Source organism: Borostomias antarcticus (genome assembly GCF_949987555.1).
Source record: "Borostomias antarcticus genome assembly, chromosome: 3".
Lineage (NCBI taxonomy): Eukaryota > Metazoa > Chordata > Actinopteri > Stomiiformes > Stomiidae > Borostomias > Borostomias antarcticus.
The window spans coordinates 4,378,697-4,397,339 of record NC_140236.1 but is presented as its reverse complement, the minus strand read 5'-3'; the positions used below and the strand labels follow the sequence as shown (position 1 = coordinate 4,397,339).

The window sequence follows — 18,643 nt, the reverse complement described above, 5'->3', positions numbered from 1 at the left end:
GAACCGAGTCTAAAAATATGTAAGGACTGAGAGCTTCTGGAGCGGCTGCTGTTTGAAGTGTGGGAACCTCGGGAAGGACACATCTGCCTTCCGTTGCCGCGGTGTTTATCCATGTTATCCCTTTCATCCTGCAGGGTCGCCTTGGAAACGCTGGACCGGCTGACCGAGTCGCTGGACTTCACCGACTACGCCTCGCGCATTATCCACCCCATCGTGCGCACGCTGGACAGCACTCCCGAGCTACGCATCACGTCCATGGACACGCTGTCCTCGCTGGTGTTCCAGCTGGGCAAGAAGGTATCCAGCAGGGCGGCGCCGCAGGGCCCTCTTTGATGTGCTTTCAAGTACGCCCTCCCTGTGTGGGGGGACAGGGATTGGTTCTCCACAATGACAGACTCCCGCGGCCTGCGGTCATTACCACTTCCTGTGAGGTCGGGTGATGTCATCCCACGTTGACCAAATGGTAGCGGGGAGTGGTGTTTATGAGACTGGATGAAGTCACACACACACACACACACACACACACACACTCACACTCACACTCACACACACACACACACACACACACACACACACACACAAAAAAATGCTCTGCCCCACCCCCAGAGCTTAGAAGCCACATGTAAGGCATGTCTGGCCAAGCTTGAGGCAGACAGCTTTTGATCCAACCAATGGTCATAGGCTTTATAAAAAAATGCAGGCCTGTCATTTGGGCTATGGCGAAGGTGAAGAGATTAAATGCATAAACCAGAACAATTTCTCTCATAAATGTTTACTCTCAACCCCCGTTTGTCTTCTTCAGTACCAGATCTTTATCCCCATGGTGAACAAAGTGATGCTGAGGCACCGGATCAATCACCAGCGCTATGATGTGCTTATCTGTCGGATCGTTAAGGTCAGTTTCTTTCTCCCTGTGCAAGATGTTTGGCTGCCTGGGCCGAGCCTGTGAAAGACGCCCCCTTTCCAGATTAAGTTTCCACTTCAGGTAGTGGAAGAATGTTTTGACGTAAATTCAGATATCCCTGTAAATTGCTGGATGTTGTGCATCAGAGCACGCACGCACCCACCCACGCACACACCCACACACACCCACTTTCTCTCTCTCTCCAGAAGTCCTCACTCGTTAAAGCTGGAAGCACAAAAAAAGACAATGTCAACAAGCTACAGTACAACAATTAGAATGCAGTCAACAGTTTACAGAATACAAAGAAATGCATTTTGCAGTGCACTGCTTATCAACAATGTCTCCTCAGAAAGGAATTGGGCTGTACACAACACATGTTTGGAAGCCAGGGCAGGTTGTGTGGGCTATCTCTTGTGTGTCTCTCTATGTGTACCTCATTGTAGCTCTGTTTACCTCAGGGGTACACTCTGGCCGAAGAGGAGGAGGACCCTCTGATCTTCCAGCATCGCCAGCTGCGCGGTAACCAAGGCGACGCGCTCGTCAGCGGCCCAGTGGAAGCGGGGCCGATGAAGAAGCTTCACGTCAGCACGACGGCCCTGCAGAAGGTCAGGGGGGCGGAGAATGTTGTTCACTTGTATATGATTTACACCCCCCCCCCCCCCCTCCCCCACACACACACACCCAAAAAAAGAATAGTCAAGGCACTTCAAGTCACCTGTATATGATTTACCCCTACGCCCCCCCACCCCCCCCCCCAAAAAAAGAATAGTCAAGGCACTTCAAGTCACCTGTATATGATTTACCCCCACGCCCCCCCAAAGAAGAATAGTCAAGGCACTTCGTCACCTGTATATGATTTACCCCCCCAACACCCCCCAAAAAAAGAATAGTCAAGGCACTTCAAGTCACCTGTATATGATTTACCCCCACGCCCCCCAAAAAAAGAATAGTCAAGGCACTTCAAGTATTCACTTTTGTGTCACACAGTGGTCAGAGACGACATTTTTTTTATTCTCATGATGTTATTGTCCAGCGATTTCAGTTCTCATCCAACGTGCAGGCTGGGCAATGTGTTTTAAACCAATACAATATCCCATCCCTCCCTGGTCACGCACTCTAAATACGGTCACCCGTCATCATCAAAGGCCCCTAACTGGTCACGATCATTTAATTGGCTGCGTTTTTCCCCCCCGGTGGCGGCGCTAGGCCTGGGGAGCGGCGAGGAAGGTGTCCAAGGACGACTGGCTGGAGTGGCTGCGTCGCCTCAGCGTGGTCCTGCTGAAGGAGTCGTCCTCGCCGGCGCTGCGCTCGTGCTGGTCGCTGGCCCAGACCTACATTCCCCTCGCCAGGTACCTATCTGCTTTCCTTCATCCGTCTCACTCCGCAAACCACCACGCAGACTTGGATCCCTAGTCTGCGCGAGAGCGGCCAACGGCGGGCCGGCTTGAAACGAAAGACCCGTAGCAGTTTTTTTGAACCCCGATCCAAAGTATAAACTTACAGCAGAGGCACGGCCCCGGGCTATAGCGGTGATATAGATGTGCGTTTCATCTCACGCGATGCGTACGGTTAAAGAGACGTTATTGGTGTCTCCCCCCCCCCCTCTCCCATCTGTAGGGACCTGTTCAACGCAGCCTTCCTGTCCTGTTGGTCGGAGCTGAGCGAGGACCAGCAGGACGAGCTGATCCGCAGCATCGAGCTGGCGCTGACCTCGCAGGACATCGCCGAGGTCACCCAGACGCTGCTCAACCTGGCCGAGTTCATGGAGCACAGTGACAAGGTGGGGGCCCAAGGGCCACGGCCGCACAGGAATAACTTAATTGACTTAATTAATTAACTTAATTAACTTGATCACAAATGGAGACCGATTGGACATTGACATTTGCCTGAAAGATCAATGTCAATTTAAAAGCATTAAAAAAATTGTCCCCCGTCTTCGTTAGGGTCCCCTGCCCCTGAGAGATGACAATGGCATTGTTCTGCTGGGTGAGAGAGCTGCCAAGTGTCGTGCCTACGCCAAGGCCCTGCACTACAAAGAGCTGGAGTTCCAGAAAGGCCCATCTCCCCAGATCCTGGAGTCCCTCATTAGGTAAGAAGGCCTCACCAGAAATCAAACAGTAGAAAGGGGTTCGAAGGCGAGCACATACTACTTTTTAGGAAGCAGCATTCTACTCACCTAAAAAACACCAAGCTTTCATTCAGGGTTATATAACTCCTGTTTGTTTTGGGTCACGGAAGATTTCTAGTCATTTCCACTAGGGGAAACCACAGAATTGCTTGAGTGGAAGTCCCAGTGGTTTTAGGGGACATTTTCTTTGGCTCCCTAGTGTCAGGTATGGTGGAATGTAGCACATGGCTTTAGAGGAGAAATGCCAGACGTTCAAAAGTTCAAAGCAGCTGTCACTCGCCTTGGTGACAAAGTGTAAACACTAAGAGAAGGCAGGTTACACAAACACATTATACTGAACCCAGAACTGGTGCTCAGAGAACACAAACCTCCGCCCCTGAATGCATTTCGTAGCTCTGTGCATGGCAAAATTGAATAGGGTTCTAAATTGCCCAACGCTACACCCCTCCACCGAGTTTCATGAAAAGCGGTCTGGTGGTTTTTGTGTAATCCTAACAAACTAATGCACACACGCCACTGAAAACATTACCTCTCGCCCTGTCTCTGCGGCAGAGGTAATAACTATACCTCAGATTGATGTTGAATATTCTCTCTTTGCCTTTTGTACCCTCTTGACGTACTGTAAACCACCCAAACTACTCTTTTTCCCCCCTATTTTTTTTTTTTTTACAATTATGAGGTAGTTTTGGGGTTAAGTGCCTTGCTCAAGGCCACAATGATAGGCAATGGTTGATGAGAAATCACTTGTGAAGTGGCCATGTCTTGAACCGGTGACCTTTTGGTCACTGGTCGGATGCTGTAACCACTGGGCTACCGAGCACCTGTTACACATGGAAATCATTTGTTAACGTTATGGAAATGGTGAGGGAATGGATCACGTGCGGATGAGTGGATATTTTGGAAAGAAGTGCTTCTGTGATGCTATGAGGTGTTTTCTGTTTTGTCCATTTAGCCATGAATAGAACGATTAACCTTGGCGTGTTATTTGATGTGTTTTAGAGGCTGTTTTAAGGGCAGATTTAAGTGTTATGATTGGCAGTGTTCTTAGATAGACCTACAGTACTATAAGGAAAGACTTACTTCAACGGGTGACCACCCTTGAACTCAAATTCCATTTAGCTAGTTGCCCATTATTTAGAAGTGGTATGTACTGTATTATTAGGTGTTTGTGGTTCTCAGAGCCTTTTAAACTGGATTTTACCGGCTATTAGTGAAGGTCGCCTACCACTTCATTAGGGTTATTACAACAAATAATAGTTCACATACTGTACTGTACCCTCCATCCATCCGGTAGCATTCTCATATGTCATCTTTTCCATCCCCTTCTCGCAGCTTATGTTTTTATGTTAGTATAGTATGAAGAAATCTGTTTTCCAGGCATTTAATTGGACTTTTGCCTTCTTTCATCCATAGTGTCTGGAATAGTGTTTTTCGAGCACCTGTTTTCAATTTCTCTGGGCCGTGATGATGATGATGAATGATGGGAGCCAGCGCTTCAGTGTGTTCAATCTCTCCATCTGTTTCTCACCTCTCCTGGATTTCCCAATGAAATGTCCCAATGCTGTGTGAATAAGGCCCATTGTATCCCCTAGTCACTCTATTAATAATGAATGATGAGAATCATATGATCACTTATGGTAATGAGAGATTAGGATTAGGCTATTTCTAGGCCATTTCTCACTGGCTAAGGTTTTCCACCATTTTATCTAGTCATTCCCTCCAATTCTGGGAGGACAGTACTTTTTATGGTAAATGACTGCAAACTCTAAAGCGTACTAAACTCTATTGTAAGTTCGACCGCCTGGGTCCCCATTTAATCAGCATTCTGACTGCGCTGAAGGCGTTTACCGACAGAGAAGCGGGAGGAAGTCCACGCGCTTGCGTCCACGCCGTCCTAGGAGGAAGTGATGCAGACGGCGATTATGCTCCTCATACAGTCCAGATGCAGGAGTGCACCGTATGAATAAGACATGAGGGATTTGGCCAGCAAATAGACGAATAAGAAGCGCCATTATGTGCTCAGCCCCCTCGTACTCTGTGCAGAGTCAGAGGAAGAGAGAGAGAGACAGGGATGCTGATGGTCGCCTTGGGTCAAGCACAAGTGCCAAGAGGCGATCCTTTGTTTTTACATTTGCGTGTTGAATTGAAAGGTTTTCTTGTTTGAATTTAATGCGCCGAGCCTGGAAAGAGTCTCCCTGGTATGGGAGCTAATATAAATGCTGTTTAAGAGACGGCTGCCTTATTTACAGTGGTACCTTGAGACCGGCAACGGCCCATTCGCCAACACAGTGGCTGGAAAAGAGTGTCATTACATCCGGCCCATCTGTTTATAGTAAATACGTGGCTATAGTGTTGCCTGGTACCGCCAAAATGGAATTTCAAATAAAGTCTGGTATGCTCAGATGTAAAGAGGCCTGCAGCCTCTTAAGCAGTAGCTCACCCTCTGAGACAGTTCTCATCCAACGCTTAGACTTTTGTGCGTTTTATTTTGCGCAGTCCCCCTGTAAAAACAGACACGTTTCCTGCTAAAGAGTAGAACCTTTGGTTTAAACCGTAGCCGTCTTGTTCCTAATGTAATGTTTTCATATAGAGTAACAAAGAGTAGGCTACGCATGGCCAGGTTTAGGATATGAACTCTGATTGAAGTATCTTAAGTGAGGACTTGTCGGGGTACATTCACATTGGTTGATCCAGCATGGTGATTCAATATTATCAATACCCACTTAGTGATATTACTGGCTGGTTTGCCGAGGACAATTGTTTTTTTCCATAGCATTGATTAATCACGCACGCCGTCAACATTGATGCAATGTGTCATACAGTATGAATCCAAATCAGATCATTTATGATCACTGATGTTTTCCCGCCAGCTTATATACTGTGATTGCGGAACATTTTATGAACACACAGTTTCTGCTCGGCTGCATCTAAAAGTGATTGGTTATAGTTGGAGTGCTTATTGGTTCAGTAGTTTGATTTGATTTTTTTAAAAGATTCTGATTCTTTTATTGCCCCAGCTTCAAGCGAAGGCCATGTGGTCGTTGGGCTCTTCATGATATCTTGATAAAAATAGCCGAGGCTTTGGCAGGACCCTGACAAAAGTCTGGCTTTCTTGGGAATTAACTAGGTATAAAGTCTCCCGGCAGACCGTGCAGCTAAGGGGTTGAAGAAACCAAGCGTGTCAGTTGTCGGGGACCGGGGCGTTCCGTGTAGGCAGCCAAGAGGTTACGCCAGGCCGCAAAGGTCTTTCCCTCTACTAATGAGGTACTCCGATGGAAACGTACCGGACCTCAAGCTCTACCCCACGGCTGGTGGAAGCCTGGTTGAACTTGTCGAAGGCTCAAGCTTTACATACAGTCAAGGCCTTGCGTTACCGAAACCCTTCATGGCCTTTCTAAAGGTAGGAATCTTGTTTGGGTCTCCCTCCTCTCTCCTGGATTGGATTGGATTGGAAATGTTTATTTCAGTGTCATGCACCCCAGACAGGGTGTAAGGACTTACAGGACACATCAATAGTAAACATAAACACAAAATCAAACACAATCATTCCACAACAGACATTACTATTAAAAGTTAACTAATAGCTCCAGCCATCTTCTTCAAGCCATATTACATGTAAATAATGTAGCAGTTCTTAAATTCCATGCTCTCTTAATAAAGGTAGCAGTAGTGAAAATCTCCCCCCTCCTGGATTTGGGTCCTCTTTAAAGTTGTTCACGACCTCTGACCTCCCTGATCTAATACATAAGACTCCTCTGTTTGAATGCTCTGAGGAATCGGTGATGCCCAATGCTTGGAACTACACAAAGACATTTGTAGTACAATTGCAATACTGTTTAGTCAGTAGCAAATGCTTTATTGTGTTTTTATAATAAGGCATACATAGTATGTGTGTAAGCCATTGCTTAGTTGTGCAGTTGTTGGGAACTTGTGTGGTCTTCACTTCTGAATTGGTGTCATGTGAGCTTTGACCTTTGGTCTGGAGGGTGTCAGAGGGTGACCTGTGTGTCAAATGTCAGTAACCAGAGGTCAGTGTGCCTTGTTTAACATGGGCATGAGGGTGATTGGCTGTCTAACCTATCAGGAACCCTCTACATTTTTAGAACTTGGGAAGAATTACTGTGGAGATGATGCTGAACAAAAAGCATGACTGGAAGATGTTCGGTATTTAGTTTGACTCAGTATCAAGTATACACTTTTTTAAAAATACAAGTTTATTTTCTATTCCACAAAAAAAAAAAAACACACAGTACAGCTGTACACATTTTACAAATGACATTTCTATAAAAAATCAATACCTTTTCTCAATAAAATCTGTTGTGTACTTTTAATGGCAGTACCCAGGGTGGTCGTTTCCCATTCCAGTAGCTCACTTACGTCCATTGAACACATGGATTGTTAGGAGTTCTCCTCCTGGCATTGTGATACCAGTTCCATACATGTAGTCAACCTATCCACAGTATACTATACAGCTTGTGTTATGACTGATAAATACACACTATTGCTTTGAGACAAATGATAGAGGGGAGCAACATTCAGTTACCATTACGGAACAGTGGTAAAAATGCTTCTCTTAAAGCTTTTAAGAAAATAAAACATTTCAAAGATAAATACGAAATGAACTACAATTTACAATCAGACATGTTGAAAAACATTACACATTCAACCCATAGACATTTTCCGGACAATAACAAACAGATATCTCCCTCATTAAGGGAGAGACAAAATTAGGTTTTTGCTCAGGCATTTGTGAAGACGACAAGGCAAGCATGCGTTTCGTTCAGGGTTTAAAGTCTAAGCGTTTATGGTCGAAAGCTTTGTGGCCGGATCTTCATCTCCACTCTCTTCATGGAGTAGTTAGGCCCATGCCAGCCGTACCAAGTGATCCCATCGGTGCTCTTGGTGTGGTCCCCGTAGCGGTAGAACACTCCGTTCAGGTTGGAGTCGGTGCAGCAGTTATACCAGTAGCCACCTGTTAGAGAAAATCAAAGAAAATATACACCCATTAGGCTAGACTAGCGATTGAAGTGCGTCCTTTACTTATTTATTTATACTATTTTCAGGCCTGTCGAAGTTGACCTTTGCCATGTTAGTAATGTCGTTAAGGTCAAAACGAGTCAGCTGTTCCAAGCTATTTTTGTACCTTTGCGTAGTTGAGCGCAGTCGTCCACGCATTTGTCGTTGTCCTTGTTTTTGGTGCTGAAGTTGGTGTTGTTGTGGTAGCGCAGAGAGTCTCCGGCGTTCCCGCTGTAGTTGGCGAGGAAGAGCTTGTAGCTGTTGAACTCGTTACTCACGGTGAAGAAGCCGTACTCTGCGTAGCGGGCCTCTCCCTCCCAGTCCTTCATTAAAGCAACAGGAAGAACACAGTACATGGTTTTTTGATGGACGGTTCATGGAAAATTACGCAACCGTCTGTGAACACTGATCCTTTAGAAATATTTATGGTCTGTAAATTTATGGTCTGTAAAACAAGAGCCGAATGATCTGGTAATGTCATCACTTTTTCATTTGTTGAACGACTGAAGGGTTTTGACTGGTTTGGGCCCTTTATCTACCTTTACAGTTTCAACCGGGACCATGGAAAGTCAAAGCCATGCTGTTATCAAATTGTCCTCCCGCTATCTGGGCCCTCGCCTGGGTGGCTATCCCGTTTTCCTGTTTTGGTTTCAGCACACTCAGCCCCCCCCCCTCTTCCCCCCACCCCGTACCTCCATCTCTATCCGTAGCACACTGGGCTGCCTTGTCAGACGGAAGATGTGGTCATTGCCCAGCCAGAAGTCTCCGCGGATGGTCCCAAAGCCGTTCTTGTACTGTTTCCAATCGCGGTTGAAGGAAGTCAGGCCCACCTTGCGTCTCTGGATGAGTGTCCAGCCACCACCATTCCTCTCCATGTCACAGAACACCTGGAACCAATCAAAGAGATTTACGATTCTCCTACATTCTACTGAGTGTACTTTTCAGCGGGGTTGTGTGAGCATGACCGTGCTTAGTCCAGGGATATTACTTACGTCCAGCTCGGGCGTCCCCAGGAACTCATCCGAACGCAGTTTGTACTCTCCAGAGATGCGGTAGTTCCTGCTGTAGAGGGATGCGCAGTCGTAGATGGCATCTGGACAAAGAAAAGGTGCCGTCATCAATCGTGGCATAAAAACAGATGGATCCGTTGGATCCGGATGGTTTTTCAACGGACTCTAAACCGTGTCACGGGTGTATAGATCTGAGAGTCTGACATATGCCTTTCTTCGAGACGGTCAGAATTCAGAGCAGAAGGAAATTATTCACAGCTCGGTTCAGGTTCTGCTTGCACAGCTCCCCTCATTGTTTCTGCCACGGTATGGCTTTGCCATTAGAGGTGCCGGGGGATCGGCAGGGGAAAAAAGGGACCCTTTTTTTTTTCACGTCGGCCTCGAGTCTGAAGTGGAAAGCGCTGTAATCGGCGCCTCTCCTCTCCCGCCCCGCTTCCCCCCCCCCGGTCTGAACAGCGTCTCTGTAATTTGCCGAGACTTTATAAAGCATCTCTGTGTTCCTCCTGCCAATGACATAAAAGAAAAGTGGCATCGCAAGACTGGGCTAATGGGCTATTAAATGAACAGTCTGCGACATGCCTGGCTGAATCTCTCCACAGTGGCCATGCTGATTAACGGTTTGTTAAAGCTGCAATGACGGATGGGGGCAATTTGGCTTTGATGGAGGTGGTCTTTATTGACGGTCTTGCAGACGGGCACTGGGTGTCCAAATTATAGCTTTTGGCTACTGCAAGACACCCAGACATCGCCGAAGGCTCACTATAATCTCCATTATCACCAATTGTTGGCAGCTGTCTGGTACCTAAGAATACCTAAGAGTGTACAGGGCTAATTATAGTTTTTGATGTGTAGAAATATGTGTCCTGTAAATGAAAATAAATGTTTAGTGTTTTGGGAATTTGTGTGTTTTTTTGTTCCCATGCCAGTAGTCTTTGCGTCTTTCCCACCAGATGGTTCGGCTTTTCAAATGTATATGTTGTACTTAAGGGTTTATCGTAGCTCGATTTTGGAAAATTGTCTTTGTTCAAACTTGATAGAACGCAAAACTATTTTTATTACTGAATACATCAGTCTTGACGGAATGTTAAAAATGATTGGTGATGTGTAACTATAGACTGCCGATGACAGGTCTAGACGGCCAATGACAGGTCTTGTTACGGTCTGTCTTCGAGCGGCTGACTGGAGTGATCATCGCGAAGGGGAGAAGCACTTAAGGCCGACCAAACTTCCTGTGACTTTCAGACACAAGCACTTTGAATGTTTACGGCTCTGCTTAATGCGCACCGGCACCGATAGGGTTTTCACAGCTGGGCGGAGGGTGTCAGGGAGCAGCTGCAATGCAGACGAGAGAGAAAGACTGAGCCGGAGTGGGGAGAGGAGAGAGAGGTGGTGGTCGGGGGGTGGGGGGGGGGTCACCTGGGTCAGATCTGGACTGACCGTGTAATATAATTAGCGCGGACTACATTTCTTGCACTTCCCCTTACAGTACATTGTAACGCAAGCACCACATCGGCATGCTATCTCTGATCAACGGTCAGTATTATTTACATGACGGTCAGTATTATTTACATGACATCTCATCAACGTTGCTAGTGAATGGCAGTTAACAGAGCGGTCATCCCCGGCGGGCGGAAGTTAAGACGCGTCGGTGTGCGCGGCGTCCTTACCTGACGAGGTCTGAGTGACGGACTGGGCGGCCTGCAGCTGCATGATCTCCACCCGGTTATTGATCTCCGAGTACTTGCTCTCGGCCTCGGTGACGCGCGCCTCGTGCTGGCGGTTCTGCTTATCCAGCTCCATCATCTGCCTCACCACGTTCATCAGGTCCGTCTCCTGCTTGCGGCCCATCTCCTCCAACAGGCTGGTCAGGTTGGCCACCTGCACCTTCAGGGAGCGCACCTCGTCGCAGCACGGCGCCTTGGGAGCCTTGGGCAGCGCCAGCCTCTTCCTGGGGTTCTGGGCGCACGTCACCGCCAGCAGGAGCAGCAGGGTGACGCTCAAAGCCACCATCCTCAACGATGCTGTCATTCTTCTTTTTCTTCTTTTACCGCACTTTTACTCGAGCGGAGGTGTGGATTCTGTCTCGGCTCGTTCGGACCAGACGCGCTGGCGGAGGATGACTCTTATCTCTGCGGGAGGTCCCGGCGAGACTGGAGCGGAGAGGCTCGGTGGAGTTAAGAATAGAACTGGAGCTCTTCTTCAGACGACCGTTCGCTCGGGTTCTGCCCTGTCCTTTCAGTAAAGCACGGCTGTGCCTGTGCATCTTAAATATCTTTACATGTGGGGCCCCTCCCCCTTTTCTGGCTGTGCTGCTCACCAGTCACCGCTGACCCCCCTCCAAGCCCCCGGGCGGACGGCCTCCCCTCCCCCCACCCCCACTCCCTCCCACCCCCCCCCTCTCTCCCACCCCCACCCCTCCTCCTCCTCCTCCTCCTCCTCCTCCACCCCTCACTCACTTTCACTCGCTCTTGCTCCGTCTACCCCTGGTCTCTCGTTTGTCACGTGTCAGAGTGTTCAAGGGGACAGGTGGTTGTTTTTTCGGCCCGTCTGGAAGAACGAAGGGGGAGAGGGGAGGAAAACAAAGGCTCCCGGTCTGAAGAGGTTACGCTGCCGTCATCGTCTCGCCTAAGCCCCGGCGGAGCTACGCCTTTTTCGTCTCCAACCGCCTGCCACTGCCAACAGCTCGGCTATGCAAAGACGCATCTTGCTAATGGCTTTTTGATACTTTTATCAGGCGTGTAGAAGTGCGCAATTATTTCCTAGTGTACCTCGCACCTGTAGTCCTATTGAAGGGAGGGTGTGTTGATTGACACCCTGAGGCAGATGTTTCACGACTCATTACACGCTAATGGGATAGGGTACATTGCTAATCGCTCTTTAATTGTGGGTTAAGGATGTTATTGATGTTGCCGTTTATCTCCCGTTATTCCCTTTGAGAGCATAAAGCAATATAGAATTATTCAAGAGGCAGCTGACAATAGGACTAGAGGGCTTTGTGAACGTTTCAAGTTGAAATGACACCAAACACGGTGATAATGTGGAGTATATCGAGGAAAGAATGTGCTCATTCAGGGGGCTGACGAGTCTTGGGAATCTATCCAACTAGCAAAAGCCTTTCCTTACGTTTCCCAGCGAACCGCCATGACCAGTGCATTGGCATCGCACTTTCCAAAGCAACTAAGACAGGAACCTACTGTGCTGCTTTCCCCTCGATGAACCAGCATGCAACAGAATACACTGATGTTCTTGCGATGACTCCCGTCCTTGGCTGGATGGATGAGGTGTCATGTGCTGTACATGTTCATTGAGAGCCTTCTCACTCCCATGCTAGTTCAGACCGCAAACCACATCGACGTTCCCCCTCATGTTCTTATTGCAAAAACACCGAACCTTTCCAACATGATATAGTTGATTCTGTCTGAATATGATTATATGCACTCGGCCTCTGTCTTGGACTCGGCAGTGAGACTTTCTCTCGTTTGATGGTCAACCTGGCTATGCTTTTAACGTTAAAGGGGCTATAGATAAGTCATAAAAAAATAATAATACTATAATATATTTTAAACAAGCGCAGATTCGCAATAGCTGTGACTACGTACATGCATTCACACACAACCTCACAAACAATGTTAGTCTTTGGCGCCACATGCTATGATGGTAGGCGTAGCCTATAATACCCAAGGATATAATGGTCAACACAACTTAGTGAGACTTTTGTATGTTGCGCCAGTCACGCCTCCCCCCACAGCTAAGTGAATACAGCAATTACTGATTACTGACAGTAGCCTACTGTATAATACCTGTACATAGGATGTCATGCTCAACATGAGACTTTTATATGTTGCGCCGGTCCACAATGGCAGCATTGCAGTTTTACATTTTTGTGGACTGACCGACCGACCAACAAACCGACAGAGCAAGCTATAGAGCTGCTGGTCACAGCTAAAATAAATAAATAAATAAAGATAGCTCCATAGAGCTTTTACAAACGTATGGAATAAAAGTATTGCTCCCCCCAAAAAAAATAAAAATAAAAATTAAATATATATATATTTTTTAATCATTTAAAATTTTGCCGGGCCCGAAATGAATGTTTCTCTCTGTCTGAGAGGTTTGTTCTCACCTCTAACGAGGCTTATGAGCCTATAGTATTATGACTCCTGGTTGCTCCCAACACTGCGTGGTACAGGTACCAACGCTGTAATACTATTGGCTAGTGTTGGATGGTATTGAGCTACAGTTTTTTTTGCAGGCACACACTCGGCTACAATGGAGCCAATGAGACGTTGGAAAAAGTACAAACCATTGCTGTTATAAGAGATTGCAAATATATTCCGATGCATATAGATATGTAGTAGCTAGCTGTCTAGTAGAGGCGAGCCAGATAGTAAACTCTGTAAAGTCAGGATTTGTAGGCTTGTTGTGATCAGCTGCTTTTTAAGTGTCCCTCCCTGTCTCTTAAATGTTGTGAAGACGTTTATGGTGAAATAGTTTCAAATAAAACTTTCAGTTTGTGATGGCTGCATTTCACAAGAGAGCATACGGAGACGGGTAAGATGACACCCTGTGCTTCCCGTCTCGGAAAAGCACATTTATCAAACTCTCCAACGTCTCACTGTCCCCATTGGCTTGCGTTGTAGCCGAGTGCACAACTGTAGCTAGCTCAATACTGAGGCGATCAGGGGGAGGCTCTACGTGTGAGGTTCATGTAAGAGAGACCGTTAAAAGGCTCTAAAATCAAAAATGGTGAACTTATATCCTTTAGTAGACATGAATTAAGGCTACCACAAGTACATGTTTTTTTTTTGTCAAACATATTTAGGGTTTGTGGTGGAACTCAAAATGCATAGGGGAAAATCAATTAAACTTTAAAACACCCTCGCCCTCATCTGACACCTTATTGCATAACCTTCCACCCACATCTCAGTTTAAATTTTTCAAAGCCCCACCCTGTTATTAAGCTCTCTACAGGCATCCTTCTCCAACGTTTTGCTCACTTGGTCAGGCAAGCAGGGAGGAAACAGCAACTTTGAGTCATGGGGAAATGTGGTAGGGCGCACAAATGTAAGGTCTCTTTAATGATCCAAAATATTATGCAAGTGTTTAAAGGTCAGTCTGGTTAGTGGTTTTTGCTTTAGCTTGTCGCCCTTGAAGGCGAAGAATTTGGATGCTTATGGTCCATTCTTTGGATGTTCTTTGAACTGATCATTGTTATGAATTTCCCCAGAGCTCCTTGATTGGACCGTCATCTGTTAAAGGTTTTCCTCTGAATTTCTTTTCATCCCACCAACCAGCTTGGAATAAGATGTTTGTTTGTTTGTGCAGTGGAGATGTTTGTTTCTTCTACACAAGTGCAGTGGAGATGGACTGAGTTCAGGCCAGGAGAAATTCTACCTCATGTAGCTAATTTCTTTGCTTGAATATCTTGTCTGACCTTGGCCGCCTTTCCATAACATTTCATAACATTTAGATAATATCCAGCGATTGAATGATCTTTGGATCGTGTGGAGAGTTTTGCTGAAACCGGAACAGTTTTCCTTCTCATTGTTTCTTGTCAGACATTGGTGCAATAAGCTGTGCAATTTATTACCTACAACAACTAGAATTGGTTGCATTAAACATCCCTTATTCTGCTCCTTTTCAACATTAATTACTTAACTAGTTAATATAGGTCTCTGGGGTCCTCAAAACATTTTTGTTGAAAATACCACTGTGATCGCTCTAAGGGAGGAGGTCCCCTAAACTACAAACTTAAAAAAAAAAAAAAAAAGCTCTTGTGTTGACCCAACACCAATTAATAAATATTATAATTGCTATCGCAGAGGTCAGAGGTCTACAAAGACGCGGTTTTCAGTGGAGCTCAATCTCTTATCGCTGTCCTTTTATTATAGCAATACAGCATATTTTTAAAACAAAAATACATACTGCAGCTTTAAGAATTGAAAAGTTTTTTTTTATTTTTTAGACGAAGCCTTATACGATCTGTAGAGCTGAGATCATATTTTATCTCTTAAGGGAAAATTATATTGGCCCCTCATTTGAGCAAAGTAAATAAATTATAAATTACTGGCTCCAAATAAACTTTTCTGTGTTCTATCATCAGCGTGTGTGAAATACTGAATGTGAAAGCCAGAAGCCTCCAGATCTCAGCCTTGGGCTGCTCCAGCATGTCTGGTGTCTCACCTCTTACTCAAGCAACCAAGCTGCGATCACAGCGAATACAGGCTTACGGGGACAGAAATTCATAACGGTTGGAAATGATTCATAACCATTCAAAGATTGCCTATTTTTAAGCCATGATGGTGAGTCAGTCTCTTTTGGGCAAAGGCTTATAAATTCGGCTTCCTGCACATTCTGAAGTTTGCTTTGTGAGTCATCTCGCTCTCAAAGCAATGTGTCCCCGAGGCCTTGCCTTCCTCCAGACCTGGACTCTGTCATTTAGCGCTAGGGCTGCGTTCGGTCCAGCTGGAGGCCTGTTTATGCCTTTTAGCTCCACGCTGGTCTTCACTTGGACACGGCTTCCCTAAACGTCCTCCTCACTCTCACCATCTCAGCGTGTCTCGCTGTGCTGTGTCAAGAATGCAGAGCTCCCATTGACTTTAGAGTTGTTAAAACTAATAAACATCGCCGTTCTCATCTGCCCCTAGCGTGTGCTCACCGGTTGAATTATGACAAGTGTTTCTCCTCAGAAGATGTTCACAGCCAAGTCGTCTTCTCCCAGAAAGATCTTGGTAAAAAAAAGTTTGAAATCAAACATTCGGTGACCAGAGGGGCCAAACTGTCAGTCTCTGTCGGAGCACGCATGGGTTCAATTAGGGGAGAGGAGGAGGGGGAACGGGAGCCAGAGAATTCCAGGGCTTCTCTCTCAAGAGCTGAAATTATATAATCTTTTATTGAACTTAATGTGTTCCACCTGAATTCATGTACCTAAATACAGACAACTGTCCTTATGAACCGTGTCTCATGAAGGTTAGGATATACTGTAATGCGTATATGAACAACACATTTCATGTTCTTTTTTTTTTTTTGGCGGCTCGTCCTTTCTAATTTTCGGACTGAGCGGCTGAAGTGGAAATTCAGTTTTTCGTAAGTAGTGCTAGGTGATGAAAAACCCGATTGAGTTGGTTTAGCCAAATCGAATCAATCTCCCCTCTTTCCTTTAGTGTTTATCTAACTTTTTTTTCCATGGAAAAGCAATGGGAATATTCTGGTGATTATTTTTGGTCAGAACAGACAATACAAAGCGGATCTGTGGTCTAGCCATTAACACTAGATCCGAGCTTTCTGGAGAGTTTGTTTTTATAGCGAACAGAGAGTTGAGTTACTGTTTTATTATGTCTTCTTCTTGATCAGTATTAGTGACACTGCAGAGTGAGAGTGAGACCTAACATAGAAAATAGCCTCAAGCTTGATATATTCGCATACCGTGGGCTACTACCACATTTTCCCCCCAGACAATTAAGCGAGTAACTTGATTAGTTTTGTCAGCCCCCAATGTGAGATATACTGTACCAACAAGCTGGACAGGAGGCTTAGTGCATTACACTGTGCTGCACTGTCCATGTCTTCATCTGAGAACCCCGAAACCACCATCTGAAGGAATTATTTTTCATTTAAATTTCAGATTTGTGGCTTAATATAATTAGTTTTTTTCAAACCCCAATATGGTGTCATGCCTAGGTTTCGAATAAATCATTCCTTATTTCTCTATAATGAGGCGGTCTGTATTTGCCTGGGCATCTACCAGGCTGAGCGTCACACATCAAGCCGCAGCATGCCACAGGCTGGTCTCATGGCTTAAGCAGCCGTGGCTACCAGGTGGTGTCCATTATAGTTTAGTGGACAGCAGCCAGTGTCCCTTCAGCACCCCACAGTAGTCCGAACAGAAGGTACTGCTGGAGGAGAAGAAGACTAAGATTACTCCCTATATAACTTAAGGTGACTTTTCTTACGCGAACGAAGAAGTTGCCTGTGTGTGACGCTTCTTCAAAGAGACAGGGTGTGACAAAGCTGAAAAAGCCTTTTCTAGGGATCTATGGTTTCTGGCAGACAGCATTGAAGTCTGGTTGCATAGCTGTGGGTCCTCAAACGTTCACTTACTTAGACCACCCCGGCATCTCCTTCACTCTCTTTCCTCAACCCATTTAGTACTTTTATTTCCAATGACCTAAGCATGGAACATCTAGACAAGGGTTGTTTATGCAGCTTATAATCAAAAGCAACGTGTAACCAATCGGTTATTAAATACACAAGTCAAAGATACACTTGTTCCTTTTACCAGTTGTCAGCATTGCCGTTCTTTGAATCTAATTGAAACGAATCTCTTTGTTGTTTTAGAAATGAGGTAACCTCACTCAGTGCCTTTCCAGTGTATCGGAAAAAAGTTGATAACATAAGCGTGTTACAGAGAACAAAAGCAAATTTAAAATCATTAAAAAAAAAAATATTATATTTGCTGGCTAATTTTCACAGTAATGCAATCAATATGTATGGAAACCCAAGTCTCACTCTAAACCTTGTGTCTGATTTGTTTGACTGCGTCCACATGGCAACAGCAACATTCCGATGATGAGGTAATCGTGAGTGACTCGATGGCAGAGAAGGGAGGCTTTCTTCCCCTGGCCCTGTGACCCCAAGGTGAGGGACCCAGGAGAGACATTTTGAGGCGACGTAAACAGAGATGGGATTGTTTCCCCCGGCTGATGTCTCCGCGGCCCCTCTTTTACATGCCTGACGACAACTAGCATTTGCGAAATGAGCAGGAAAGTTGTGACTGAACTATTGTAGTAATAATAATGGTGTCCAACCGATTAACTTTTAAAATATTCATTGATAATTGTTGCAACAAGCAAGACAGTAGGCTTTTTCATTTGTACAGAATAGGGTGAGGATAAGAATCACGGGAAGCCGGGTGCAAATGCTAAAGAATTCTCTTTGTGATATCTGAATTGTCGCCATCAGATATTAGTTATATTACTTTATGTCAAAAGAAGCACCGTGTTTTTCAGTTGGTCTAGCTTTTGAAAATGAGCATCCACTTTGTAACGAAAACACATCGTTCTTCTGGGGATCGTTGAAGGGGAATCCTCTGAAACAAATGTCCAGTGAAGCCGTGTCAAGGATGAGTGAAACCCCCTTTAACCACCACCGCTTCCCAGGAACCATTAGGGGGGTTCCACGGAACCATTAGGGGGGTTCCACGGAGGTTTAGTGCTCATGGCCTTTGTGTGATGATGCGAATTATGGGGTCATCTGGTGTGACAGTTTGAGATGTGCTGGTGTACCAACTGGGTCATTTTGGGGGTACAGAGAGAATCAGATAGAATCATTCTCATCTTCTAGTGCCTATATGATTTCTTTAGTACCTAGGCACAGTAATAATAATAATTAATGATAATAATGATGATAATAATAATAATAATAACAATACAACTTTATTTGTGTAGCACCGTTCATACAAATAAATGCAGCTCAAAGTGCTTTACAACAGAGAATACATGCACAGAGTGCTTCACATAAAAATAGACAATAAAAAGGTGGAAGATGAGACAATAAAGGAAGATAAAAATAAGAAATTCAGTAAAA

General features: G+C 45.5%; 2 protein-coding genes across 3 annotated transcripts in view; one reads left to right on the top strand and one right to left on the bottom strand.

The window, feature by feature from the left end:
* The window catches only part of mtor (mechanistic target of rapamycin kinase), a 78,083-nt gene that overhangs the window by 17,348 nt on the left and 42,092 nt on the right, over nucleotides 1-18,643 (top strand). For both annotated transcript variants that reach the window (XM_084435884.1, XM_084435883.1), the window contains exons 23-28: nucleotides 135-297; nucleotides 803-895; nucleotides 1,363-1,509; nucleotides 2,111-2,253; nucleotides 2,522-2,684; nucleotides 2,848-2,993. In XM_084435884.1, the coding sequence (XP_084292010.1) occupies nucleotides 135-297; nucleotides 803-895; nucleotides 1,363-1,509; nucleotides 2,111-2,253; nucleotides 2,522-2,684; nucleotides 2,848-2,993 (855 nt within the window). The remainder of the gene's footprint in view (nucleotides 1-134; nucleotides 298-802; nucleotides 896-1,362; nucleotides 1,510-2,110; nucleotides 2,254-2,521; nucleotides 2,685-2,847; nucleotides 2,994-18,643) is intronic.
* angptl7 (angiopoietin-like 7) lies at nucleotides 7,835-11,068 on the bottom strand (the record flags this gene model as incomplete). The annotated part of the gene is made up of 5 exons (XM_084435904.1): nucleotides 7,835-8,004; nucleotides 8,176-8,371; nucleotides 8,741-8,935; nucleotides 9,041-9,141; nucleotides 10,726-11,068. 5 exons carry the CDS (start codon nucleotides 11,066-11,068, stop codon nucleotides 7,835-7,837), a joined length of 1,005 nt encoding a protein of 334 aa, XP_084292030.1.